At 39.4% G+C, this 11,714-nt stretch overlaps 3 protein-coding genes across 4 annotated transcripts; all 3 read right to left on the bottom strand.

The window, feature by feature from the left end:
* Positions 1-72: 72 nt before the first annotated feature.
* LOC119482037 (ubiquitin carboxyl-terminal hydrolase 47-like) lies at positions 73-1,266 on the bottom strand. 2 transcript variants are annotated; one of them, XM_037759401.1, is made up of 4 exons: positions 888-1,266; positions 695-796; positions 514-619; positions 73-408 (listed from the first exon to the last, which is right to left on the bottom strand). In XM_037759401.1, the coding sequence occupies exons 2-4, from the start codon at positions 747-749 to the stop codon at positions 276-278; spliced, it is 294 nt and encodes a 97-aa protein (XP_037615329.1). In that variant the 5' UTR covers positions 750-796; positions 888-1,266; the 3' UTR covers positions 73-275. The 2 variants fall into 2 exon arrangements, with proteins under 2 accessions (XP_037615329.1, XP_037615330.1); XM_037759402.1 differs by having other exon boundaries at positions 75-408; positions 514-616; positions 888-1,030.
* Positions 1,267-2,392: 1,126 nt separating this feature from the next.
* Positions 2,393-4,432, bottom strand: LOC119482028. Its single transcript, XM_037759393.1, has 2 exons — positions 4,131-4,432; positions 2,393-4,097 (listed from the first exon to the last, which is right to left on the bottom strand). The coding sequence occupies exons 1-2, from the start codon at positions 4,428-4,430 to the stop codon at positions 3,018-3,020; spliced, it is 1,380 nt and encodes a 459-aa protein (XP_037615321.1). The 5' UTR covers positions 4,431-4,432; the 3' UTR covers positions 2,393-3,017.
* Positions 4,433-9,402: 4,970 nt separating this feature from the next.
* On the bottom strand, positions 9,403-11,626 carry LOC119482038 (NEDD8-like). Its single transcript, XM_037759403.1, has 2 exons — positions 11,389-11,626; positions 9,403-9,676 (listed from the first exon to the last, which is right to left on the bottom strand). Exons 1-2 carry the CDS (start codon positions 11,531-11,533, stop codon positions 9,543-9,545), a joined length of 279 nt encoding a protein of 92 aa, XP_037615331.1. The 5' UTR covers positions 11,534-11,626; the 3' UTR covers positions 9,403-9,542.
* Between the last annotated feature and the right edge of the window lie 88 nt (positions 11,627-11,714).

Raw genomic sequence — 11,714 nt, 5'->3', positions numbered from 1 at the left:
CACACACTGAGGAGGGGAAGAGCAGAAATCAATGTGTATTTTTTCCAACAAATTAAGTGGGGAAATTACCATATTTTATACTTCTGCTCAACCTATCCTTTATGTGGATAATAAATCTGGATTATTAAAGGGGTTATTATGAGATATTCTCTATCTGTGGGGCTTCAACGACTGTATGTTAACACTTCTAGTGCACAGGATGCAGGTCCTGATATTATTTTCAGATACTACAGTACACCATGTAACCTCAATGTAATTTGTTGTTTTGTGTGCTATCATACTGTACCATTGTCGATGCCCAGCGTTTTGGTGATTTCATAGGTGTATGCCGTACATCCTTTTAAGTCATCAAACAAGGACGCAAGATGTCGATCAATACACTTAGGGCCACAGGTTTCACAGGTGTGCCTACACAAAATTATGACATAGTGGACATGAGACATTCAAAGGTGCAGTGCAGCCACAATACATTTTAACTGCATTATATGCCTAAAGTTGGACTTTGTAACAAACCTTTCCACAGCCTCTCTGAAGTCTTCGGTCATGAACAGCACCTGCAGCACACTGTTCAGGTAATCTGTTGCTCCTTGGTTTAACAAGCCATGGTACTTACTGGCTGCTGGGAGGAGATGCATGTGAATTACAGAACTGTCTTCATACCATCACTGTATACAGCATGTGCAGTATATCTTACCTGGAGAGGACAACATGTTGTAGAAATACCGTAGACCATTTTCAATGAAATCCATTTTGATTCCTTTTTGACAAATCTATCAGTCCACTGCAACACTGTCAGCTGCAAAGGAGTTGACAATCAGTTTGTTGACAATAAATCAATTGCACCTGTTTTGGAAACGAACACAAATACAGAAACAACATGAGCCTACCTTCAGTTGTAAGATTCACACTTTCAAGACATTCCCGCAGCTTGTTGGACAACTTCTCTGTGTTTATTGTCGACGCACAGCATCTTCATCTCCTGTAAAGTACAACCCTCAGTGTACTTTCTCTTTCATTTCTCACACAAACCTGCAGGAATGCTGCATTCAGGGGGTGTCGGAAATGTTTTTTTATTAACAGACGGCTCACATGACTGACAAGGAAATTCAATATTAGGCTATAGCACAAATGGCTCTTTTCTGATGTAGCTGTAAAATAAATCTCAAGCTACGAAAAAGCTTCTTCACTGTGTTCTCTCTCTCTCTGCTTTACAGGAGGACATGAACGCAGCATATGCAGCTGCTTGAGGCAACAAAATTATCATAAAGGATGGAAAATGGCACATTTCCTATTTGTGGATCACATAGTAGATCTTTCAGCTTAATTAAGTGTAAAACACATTAAAATTTACAAAACAATACAGTTAACCACACCTTCATTTTTGTCTTAAAGGACCAGACTTTTCAATTAAGAGACAAATTTGAGGTTAATTCATGTCTACATTAATGGTGTATATAAGAGGGTTTTAATTGTTTATCTCCACAAGTTTAACCCTCAAATATTTTATTTTCTTCTGTCTTTTATTTTGATCCTACCTGTCCTCATAAGGGTTTATTTAAGGATTATCTGAACAATATGAGAGGTTTTTAAGAGAAACAATCCTATAAAATTGATTCAGTTTTTAGGAGGTAGGAACTTCTAAAAATGTACAAAATAACATTACGATCGCCTCCCTCTAATAATGGAAAAAAAATAAAAATTCATCATTGATAAATGATGAATGATATTAAGATCCTGATTTAGATTTACATTCGCTTTAGCACCATTAAATTAGATGCAGCTTAGAAGGAGACCAAACCTGCTGTCCAGATATCACGTGGATTCCTGTAAATGTGCCACAGACTGAAAGTGAAAATCAAATGTCAGTGCTCAGTCACATAACAGTCTTATCATCATGACTGACTCATTCAGAACAGGGCGGAGGCTTGCTGCTCGATCAGATATGATCTTGTAATCTTGTCATTTTACTGTTGTTATTTTTGTCTACGTTGCACACACAGCATCTATTGCATGTCTGTCCATAAGAGAGATCCGTCTTCTGTTGTCCTTCCTGAAATCTATTCCCTTTTCCCCAATAAAGGAGAAAAAATTGTCTTTTGTGACTTTGGAAACTTGACTTATACAGGAAAATGTATGGTAATCTCTCCTGCCATCAGAACTTATGACTTTCCACAAATACAGTGCTTTTTAATCAGCATCAGAGTCCTACGAATGACACTAATTACTACAATAGTTTGGTTCAAAAGTGATAAACATAAAATCTAAAGCATCTATGACATTACAAGGTGAGCACAGCAGCAATAGTTTACAAGTGTAGTGTGCAAAAGACCTAATTAATTTAAACGTAATTAATACTAAACAGTAGAATAAAAGTAAATATCTACACAAAGACTTCCTTTTGAATTTTTATTTCCTCACACAATCTGTTTTAAATCACATTAGATGTTACATTCAGTGTCATCTGTTTATATATGTCTGAACAATTTAACAAGAACATTTTCAAAATAAAATGTAATAGGTCGATACATTTCTTCCACTGTTAAAAAAAAAAGACAAAACATGTTTGATCATTCGGGCTGTGAATATGATGATTTCAAAACGACTGAACATATATGTGCCTTGACATTTTTCATTACAAGTCAATTTCCATTGCTATATTTTCTATTACAGACTGATGCAATTAATCTAAAACAACCCTCTCTCGCATTAAACCTCTAACATGTGCTGCTCTTTACACAGAAACAATCCTGTAGCAAACAGGAAGTGATGCATTTTACATTAAAACCCAGCAAAGGTGTTGATGTCAAATAGACTAAACCAGACTCAACAAACAAAATAGTGCTACCAACAGACACAAACTCAAACAATATACATCACACTACTGTCTATAGAGCTCTCTGGCGAGTGCAATATTGCTAAGTATTAATAAGCATTCATAAAGAACTAAAAATATAAACTTGTGGATCACCACAATGACATGCAGTCTTGTCTCTCCTGGACAAAGTATGCATTTCGTTTTAATCCGACTCTGAAGTCTGGTCTGCATTTTTTCGGCTTTTCCGAAAAATAGGAAAAACCCCAGTGGTTTTGTTGCGTTTCTGTTTTTCCTTTCCGTTTTGTTTCAGAGGGGAAGAGCGACACCACCAATGTCTTTTCTTCTCACCTCTTTTTTTCTCTGCATGTTTTTTCCCAACAGCTTGTTTTTGTGCATCAGACATTTCTTTGGTTCTGTGTTTCTGTGGCTTTGGTGAAGGTGAGTCATTCAGTTTTAAATTGCCAACACCCTCTGCCAATTTGACCTTTGGGTCTGTTTTTGGATCTGATTTTCTTTTAACACTCCCTTCATTATATACCAAACTCGTAATGCCACCTTGTGAAGTTCCTGCTACAGTTTCTATTGTTATGTTCTTCGTCTCGCTGCTTGTTTGAACACCCTGATAGGTTTCCTCCTCAATTATCTTCACATGCAATGTTTTGGACTGCTTTGAACCATGTCTTCCTTCCATTGTCCACTTTTCAACACTGCCCCTGTTCTCTGTCACTCTGCTGCTTCCTGCTTGTCTAAAAGAAGAGTCCACTCTTCTTTGATGATGTTCATCATCTCCTTTCTTTTCCTGCTCTTTGGCTTGTTTCGCTGCATCTTTATGTGTTGAAACATGCTCTGATCTGTTCTGTCTAACATCATCTAATCTCTCTGATGTTCCTTTCCTTTGTGCATGTTTATCATCCTCTCTCTTTTGTTGCTCGTCTCCCTTCACATCCCTCGGTTGCTCATGTCTTTGATAAAACCTGCTACTAATTTCTCCTTTACACCTCTGATTATCTTTAGGCATGTTGTATTTACTACCACCACCATTGCGTTGAATGTCATCATAGTAGAGCTCAGTTATTTTGAGGAGCTTTCCTCTCCCTGATTTTCTGTCCTTGTCAACCTGATCATCTATTTCCGTCCTCTCCCCATCTCCATGTTTGTCCACACTAACAGGTTTTAGGTCATAATCTTGTCCAACTTCCTGTTTACCCCCCAGATCTTCACACATGTTCGGTCTAACATCATGTAATCTTTCGTTGTCCTGATGCTCTGCATCCCTGTCGAGGTATTTTTCTGTTCCTCTCCTTTCCGGCTGTTCATTTCCATCCTCGTCTCTATTTCCATCCATTCTTTCCTCATCTTTCTGCATGCCAACATGAACCTGCTGAGGATGCATGTTGCTGACTTCATGTTTATACATCTGAGCGTGATATGACGTGTTGAGCATGTCTTCACCCTCCAGACCCTCCTGTGGTCTCCTGTGTCTAACTCCATCTAGTCTTCCACTGTCACGGTCATCCCTCACTTCAAAATGAGTTTCTCTAGATAAGGTTTCTCTCTTTTCTCCCTGGTCGTCAGCCTGTGCATTTCCTCCCATGTCTTCCTCATCATCCGACATTATATCCCCCTCATGTCTTTGTTTTTCTGCACGAGCATCTTGGAGATAATGCAAGTCATTTCTTATGCTGTGCCTGGCATAAACTCCACTGTCCTGATCCTCTACTTCATTATAGAGGTCAGATGATAGCCTACCTCCTCTATACACAACACTGACTATGTCTTTAATTCCTGTTTCTTCATGTCGGTCAATGGGAACAGTCACTGTAGGTTTATTACCCACCTCTGCTGCTTCCTCAACCTCCTCTCTCTCTCTCCTCTTTATGACATCTGGACCCTGGTCATGGATATCATTGGTAGCTGGCGGGAATTCCTCAGGAGTAGACACCTCTCTGTCCTGAGTACAAGCACCTGCAGCACGCACTGGAAAGTAGGTATAAAATATATTCAGGCATCCAATTTGAAGCGTTCACACTAAACATCAGGAAGCATAATGAACATGTTTGCCATCTTACCTGTCTTTTTCCGGTAAAAAAGAAGATATGCGCTGCCGGATCTAGTGAGAGAAATATGCAAAAGAGAGTAAGGTCATTTTCAAATACAGCTAAATGTATGGCCTGTGTTAGGGGCTTTCTGTTGTGCATGCTCACATGCATGCATATGTAGGAATGCATGCATGTGCACATGCAAAAAGGGGTACTTCTAGCATATATAAGTCGGTGTGGATACATTCCATGGATATTTGGAGATACACGTATCTGTATATTATACATGTGTTTATTGATTTTTTTCAGTGGTGGTGTAGGGTAAGTAGGAGTTTTTTGGGGATTGGGTTGGGAAATACATAAGAGAAACAAATATCAATTGTGGTTACAGCATGGTGTAATATAGTACTTGCTTATGTGGTATATTCAACAAACTGAAAATAATAAATAAATAATCAATTGAGAAATAATCGCAAACTCCGCCAACAAATCAAGTTGCAGTTTACATTCATGTCTGTCCAAAATCATTTTATCCTGTTCGACATTTTTTCATAATTAGAATATGACTTCTCTGGCCAAAAATGTGTTTGGTGAGGTCAGAGTGACCTTTGACCTCAGACAGTTGGACAGACGACCCGAAAACATTATCCCTCCGGCCACGGCTGTCAATGTGAAAATGTCAAAATGTGTGGTGGGGATGAAAAGAAGAACTAAAACTTACTTCTCAATGTTATCCACCTGGAATGGCTGGTATTCAAGCTGTTGATGAAAAGAATAACCAAACATAATATGATGAATCTGTTTGTGTTTTTTTTGCACTGTAATATGTAACTGTCAACAACACGAGTTAAAGTGATCAGTCTTACCAATGTGACGCTGTCATCATTGAACTTATACCATCTCTCCTCCTCCTGAGGTTTGATTGTTGCATTGTAATGTCCACCTCTAAGATCTCCAAAATGGTCCACAACCGCGTACAGTTCATACGTCTGATTCTGATCACCAGCAGAAAAGATGACAGACATTATTATCAGGAATGAAAAAGAAATGTGTCACGAATAAATAGTAAAATATACTGTGTATATATATATATATATATATATACCTCTGGTATCTGTAGGGTGCAGGGAACATCCACAGTGTGGTTGTTTTTGACATATCTCATGTAACTGTAGTCAAACTCAAACCTCTTCAGCAGCAGCATCAAAACCTCTGGATGACGCTTTATTACACATTTCTGAATGAAAAACACAGGTTGCCAACATGTATTATATGTTGTTATAACACCATTAACTTGTTTTTGAAAGGCTAAACGCCCACAAATAGGCCTATGGATTGAGGCAGAATATTTTGTTAGATAAAAACATGTTGTGAATTTTGGAAATGATTCACAGCAGCACGCCTAGGTCCCAGCCTTTGCTTGCCGCTCGGCTCACATTGCAACCCGATACCAATGCCTATCCCTGCGGGTGCTGGGCCCACAGGGTGGCGGCTCCATAAGATAGCAAATCAGAACAATTTTTTCTCATTACTCACAATAGTTGCATCAGTTTTGGCATCACACTTGTCACAGTACATCTGGTTTTCTCCGCTGAAATCTGAAGTTCTGAAATACTCCTTAATACCATCCACCTGATAAAAAGCAATGAAATTAGCTCTGACAGATGTTTTTTAGAGAGATTTTTTATATATCACAAATATTCATGTTAATTGAACTGATGAGATCTCTGACCAAAATGCTCATACGCAAATGGCATATTTAGTTTACTAAATATCTCCTGGCAACATAAAAATGCTTTGAAATGTGCAGGTTGTCAGTTTCTTACCACGCTATAGTCTTCACTGTTAGAATCAACCAATGCAAGAGGAAGATACCAAAATGCCCCGCCGGCTTCGGTCTCTTCACAACATGCAGAACATTTGGTCTTGTGTGTCGACTGTCCGTGGAAGATCTGAAAGCACAAAAACAGAGACTGGTAAACAAGTATTTTTCATACAGAATCTCTTTGATATTGACGATGAATCTTTACCTGTGATGCCTCAGGACTGGTCAGACCTAAAATCTTCTCAAAGTACTCAGCAGCATCACGCTGTTCATACACTGAGGAGGGGAAGAGCAGAAATCAATGTGTATTTTTTCCAACAAATTAAGCGGGGAAATTACCATATTTTATACTTCTGCTCAACCTATCCTTTATGTGGATAATAAATCTGGATTATTAAAGGGGTTATTATGAGATATTCTCTATCTGTGGGGCTTCAACGACTGTATGTTAACACTTCTAGTGCACAGGATGCAGGTCCTGATATTATTTTCAGATACTACAGTACTCCATGTAACCTCAATGTAATCTGTTGTTTTGTGTGCTATCATACTGTACCATTGTCGATGCCCAGCGTTTTGGTGATTTTATAGGTGTATGCCGTACATCCTTTTAAGTCATCAAACAAGGACGCAAGATGTCGATCAATACACTTAGGGCCACAGGTTTCACAGGTGTGCCTACACAAAATTATGACATAGTGGACATGAGACATTCAAAGGTGCACTGTAGCCACAATACATTTTGACTGCATTATATGCCTAAAGTTGGACTTTGTCACAAACCTTTCCACAGCCTCTCTGAAGTCTTCAGTCATGAACAGCACCTGCAGCACACTGTTCAGGTAATCTGTTGCTCCTTGGTTTAACAAGCCATGGTACTTACTGGCTGCTGGGAGGAGATGCATGTGAATTACAGAACTGTCTTCATATCATCACTGTATACAGCATGTGCAGTATATCTTACCTGGAGAAGACAACATGTTGTAGAAATACTGTTGATCATTTTCAAAGAAATCCATTTTGATTCCTTTTAGACAAATCTATCAGTCCACTGCAACACTGTCAGCTGCAAAGGAGTTGACAATCAGTTTGTTGACAATAAATCAATTGCACCTGTTTTGGAAACGAACACAAATGCAGAAACAACATGAGCCTACCTTCAGTTGTAAGATTCACACTTTCAAGACATTCCCGCAGCTTGTTGGACAACTTCTCTGTGTTTATTGTCGACGCACAGCATCTTCATCTCCTGTAAAGTACAACCCTCAGTGTACTTTCTCTTTCACTTCTCACACAAACCTGCAGGAATGCTGCATTCAGGGGGTGTCGGAAATGTTTTTTTATTAACAGACGACTCACATGACTGACAAGGAAATTCAATATTAGTCTATAGCACAAATGGCTCTTTTCTGATGTAGCTGTAAAATAAATCTCAAGCTACGAAAAAGCTTCTTCACTGTGTTCTCTCTCTCTGCTTTACAGGAGGACATGAACGCAGCATATGCAGCTGCTTGAGGCAACAAAATTATCATAAAGGGTGGAAAATGGCACATTTCCTATTTGTGGATCACATAGTAGATCTTTCAGCTTAATTAAGTGTAAAACACATTAAAATTTACAAAACAATACAGTTAACCACACCTTCATTTTTGTCTTAAAGGACCAAACTTTTCAATTAAGAGACAAATTTGAGGTTAATTCATGTCTACATTAATGGTGTATATAAGAGGGTTTTAATTGTTTATCTCCACAAGTTTAACCCTCAAATATTTTATTTTCTTCTGTCTTTTATTTTGATCCTACCTGTCCTCATAAGGGTTTATTTAAGGATTATCTGAACAATATGAGAGGTTTTTAATTATCATATAGGGTGGAAAAATGTCACATTTCCTATTTGTGGATCATATATACACCATTTCCATAGAGTTTTTTGCATATTACAAAATTCCTAATGGCACACCACATGTGTGTAGGGCTGCAACTAATAATTATTTTCATTGGAGATTAATTTGTCGATTATTTTCTCGATTAATCGATAAGTTGGTTGGTCTAAAATGTCATGTCTTCAAAATACATATATAAATGCCATATCCATAGAGCATTTTGCATATTACAAAATCCCTAAAGGCACACGACTAGGGCTGAAACTAACGGTTATTTTCATTGTCGATTATTTTCTTGATAAATCGATTAGTTGTTTGGTCTAAAATGTCAGAAAATGTTGATCAATGTTTCCCAAAGCCCGAGATGACGTGCTCAAATGTCTTGTTTTGTCCACAACTCAAAGATGTTCAGTTTACTGTCATAGAGGAGTAAAGAAACCAGAAAATATTCACATTTAAGAAGCTGGAATCAGAGAATTTTGACTTTATTTTCTTAAAAAATTACTCAAACCAATTTATCTATTATCAAAATAGTTGGCGATTAATTTAATAGTTGACAACTAAATGATTAATCATTGCAGCTCTGTAGTGATTTTTGATATTTGTAAAAATGTGTTTTACAGCCTATTGCTGATATAGCCAGTATTTAATTATTCAACTTAATGTGATTTAAAATTAAACTCATAAGACAGTTTAAAGAACTGGTTTTACATATGAGATCATTTATGTTTCTTATTTTGTTGCAGGGACCCATGGTGGACTTTCTGTTCCTGTATTTGATGCCCTGTTGATGTGGCTTCAGTGTAGGCTTCCTAATATCTGCACACTTAAACAAAGATGAAGTATTAGACAGAACTTTTCTTTATTTTGAAACAGCTTTTTAAAACATGGGAATATTAAAAGGGTTACTGCAATAAAACAGCCCAGACAGTAAAAGCTTTAAAATGTGTAAACAGCAGCAGGAGGAGAGGAGGTCTCCGTCAAGCGGTGAGTCCTCCAGGAACCTTCACCACCATGTGGATGACGGACATGTGCTGGATCCCGTATTCAGACAGCAGCACGTCGTCAGCATCCAGATTCTTGTCTGTGAAGATCAGCCGCAGAACCTCCTGTCCTGTACACAAACAGAGAAAGACAGGAATTAGGCTGAATGGTAGTCACTCAAACCCAAACCAGATGTATCAGCTGTAGACTTTTCTATCAGATGTATTTTTTGGATATTGTCCTGAGATGAAATGTCTAGGAATCCAAAAATATATTATTTACAGTTTAGCCCTATGCAAACCTGAATGGGGATAAAATAATTAAATTGTGCAGCTCTTCTAGACTTTCTTAATGTTATCGGATCGAATTGATCAATTCTGTCGTAATAGTAGCGACCAAGTAGGCTACGGTGGAGCCAATGATGCACAAGCTAACTTGGCTGTGATTGGCCAGTGAGCTGGAGCACACACCTAGCACGCTCTCATGCACACCCGGATGACCTTTTTGGATGACGAATACACACTACCGCCACCTGCTGGTGTGGAGAGTTATTTCCTAACTGGCCGTCGGCTGTAGTCTTTGCGGTGTGTTCGAGTGCAACTTGTCGGCTAAAACAAAGGCAACGTGAGGCGACGCAACAGGGGGTCTTCATCGCCGCTAGTTCTTTGATGTCAGCTTGGTGTGTCTGGGCCTTTACGCTTTCCGCAACTGTTACAAAATGTGTTACAACCATCCTTGAACGCTGGGACGGTTGTAACAGTAGAGTTTGCAACCTGTACATATTTCATGAAACCACTTAAAGGGACTGTTTGTAACTTCTTACATGTATAAATCACCCGGGTCGGTGTCCCATGCGCTCGCGTGTGGCTACGCTGTTCAGACTCAGACTCCAACACAAACTACACGGAAGCATCAAAACCGCAAAGTTATATCTAGTGAAGCCCGTCTGTTAAACAGTGTTGGCCTCGGTCGGAGGACGTGGGGGAGACTGTAGCTTTGGTCTCCAGGACCGGAGTCTCTGCTGTTCTCTGCTCCTCTGCTCCGCTGCCTGTTTGCCTTCACTCAGCTCGCTCCACCTCACGTGCATGCGCACTCACTACACACTGCAGAAGAGTTAGTTTAGCTCTGAGAATATCTAGTGAATGTACAGTTGACGTTTGTGCAGAAATAACTGCTGCAGCTCCTCCAGACCAACAGAGGTTTTCCGTGTCTTGTGAAGTGACGGGGCTCTGCAGCGAGAAACGTTATCGTCTCTGACCGGGTGCCGGTGTCTCCCTCCGACCGTGGTCGGGAGGCTGAAGCAGGAAAAGCCAACACTAGGATCAGCAGTGATTCATGGAGAGACCTTCGTCTGGTCAGCTAACATTACTGCCAAGCAGGTGAAATATAGAGGGATATTGTGGTTTTAGCTGACGTGTGTCGCCTCACTGTTTTGAGCGATGCTCGTTCATGTCTATGTAGAGCGAGCACAAACGCGAGCCCATCGCTGACTTTCGTTGACTTAACAGCCACAGGTGTCGCTGTTAACAAGCATTTCTGATTCTTACAAACAGTCCCTTTAAATACATTGTTTCAGGAGTTGACACATTGACGTTTATAATATAGCAAAATGGCTATTGCAAATGGTTCTTGATTTATTGGGAAAATTGCAAAAAGTGTTACAACTGTCCCTGGTCTCCCCTACTTTTCCTCTAGTAAACAATCTGAGTACTTCTTCCACCACTGCAAACCAGCTTTCAAGGATAAAGTTTAAAAAGTAGGTCACCCTAGGTTCATGGAAATAATCTGTGAATGTTCTGCTGACAGAAGAATAAACAACACCTAAACTAAAGGCTCTCTTACCTGCGTTCTCGGGAAGCTTCTCTGCTATCTTCTCCCTCAGCTGCAGCACCTTCATGCTCTTAAACTGCTCGTCTGTGTTGCACAGGTCGATCATCATCTTCTCCCCCCTCAGTCCGTGCACCACCACCTGGTAGATCTTTCCCATGTTTCTGCTGGTTTTGTGCGCTGCTTTCGGCTCAGCTGCTCAGAGGTAATAATGCAACTACAGGGTGTTGTTCAGGCTGACGTAAGAGAGGGACTGAGGATACTTTCACTTTCACTGACTATAAAAAAAACAACCAGAAAATTCAGTGGACTGTCAATTTATTAATTTTAGTGGAGGAATT

This window comes from Sebastes umbrosus, chromosome 22 (assembly GCF_015220745.1).
Source record: "Sebastes umbrosus isolate fSebUmb1 chromosome 22, fSebUmb1.pri, whole genome shotgun sequence".
Taxonomy (NCBI): domain Eukaryota; kingdom Metazoa; phylum Chordata; class Actinopteri; order Perciformes; family Sebastidae; genus Sebastes; species Sebastes umbrosus.
Note: the sequence above shows the minus strand (reverse complement) of the source record. Positions and strands in the feature narration are given on the sequence as shown.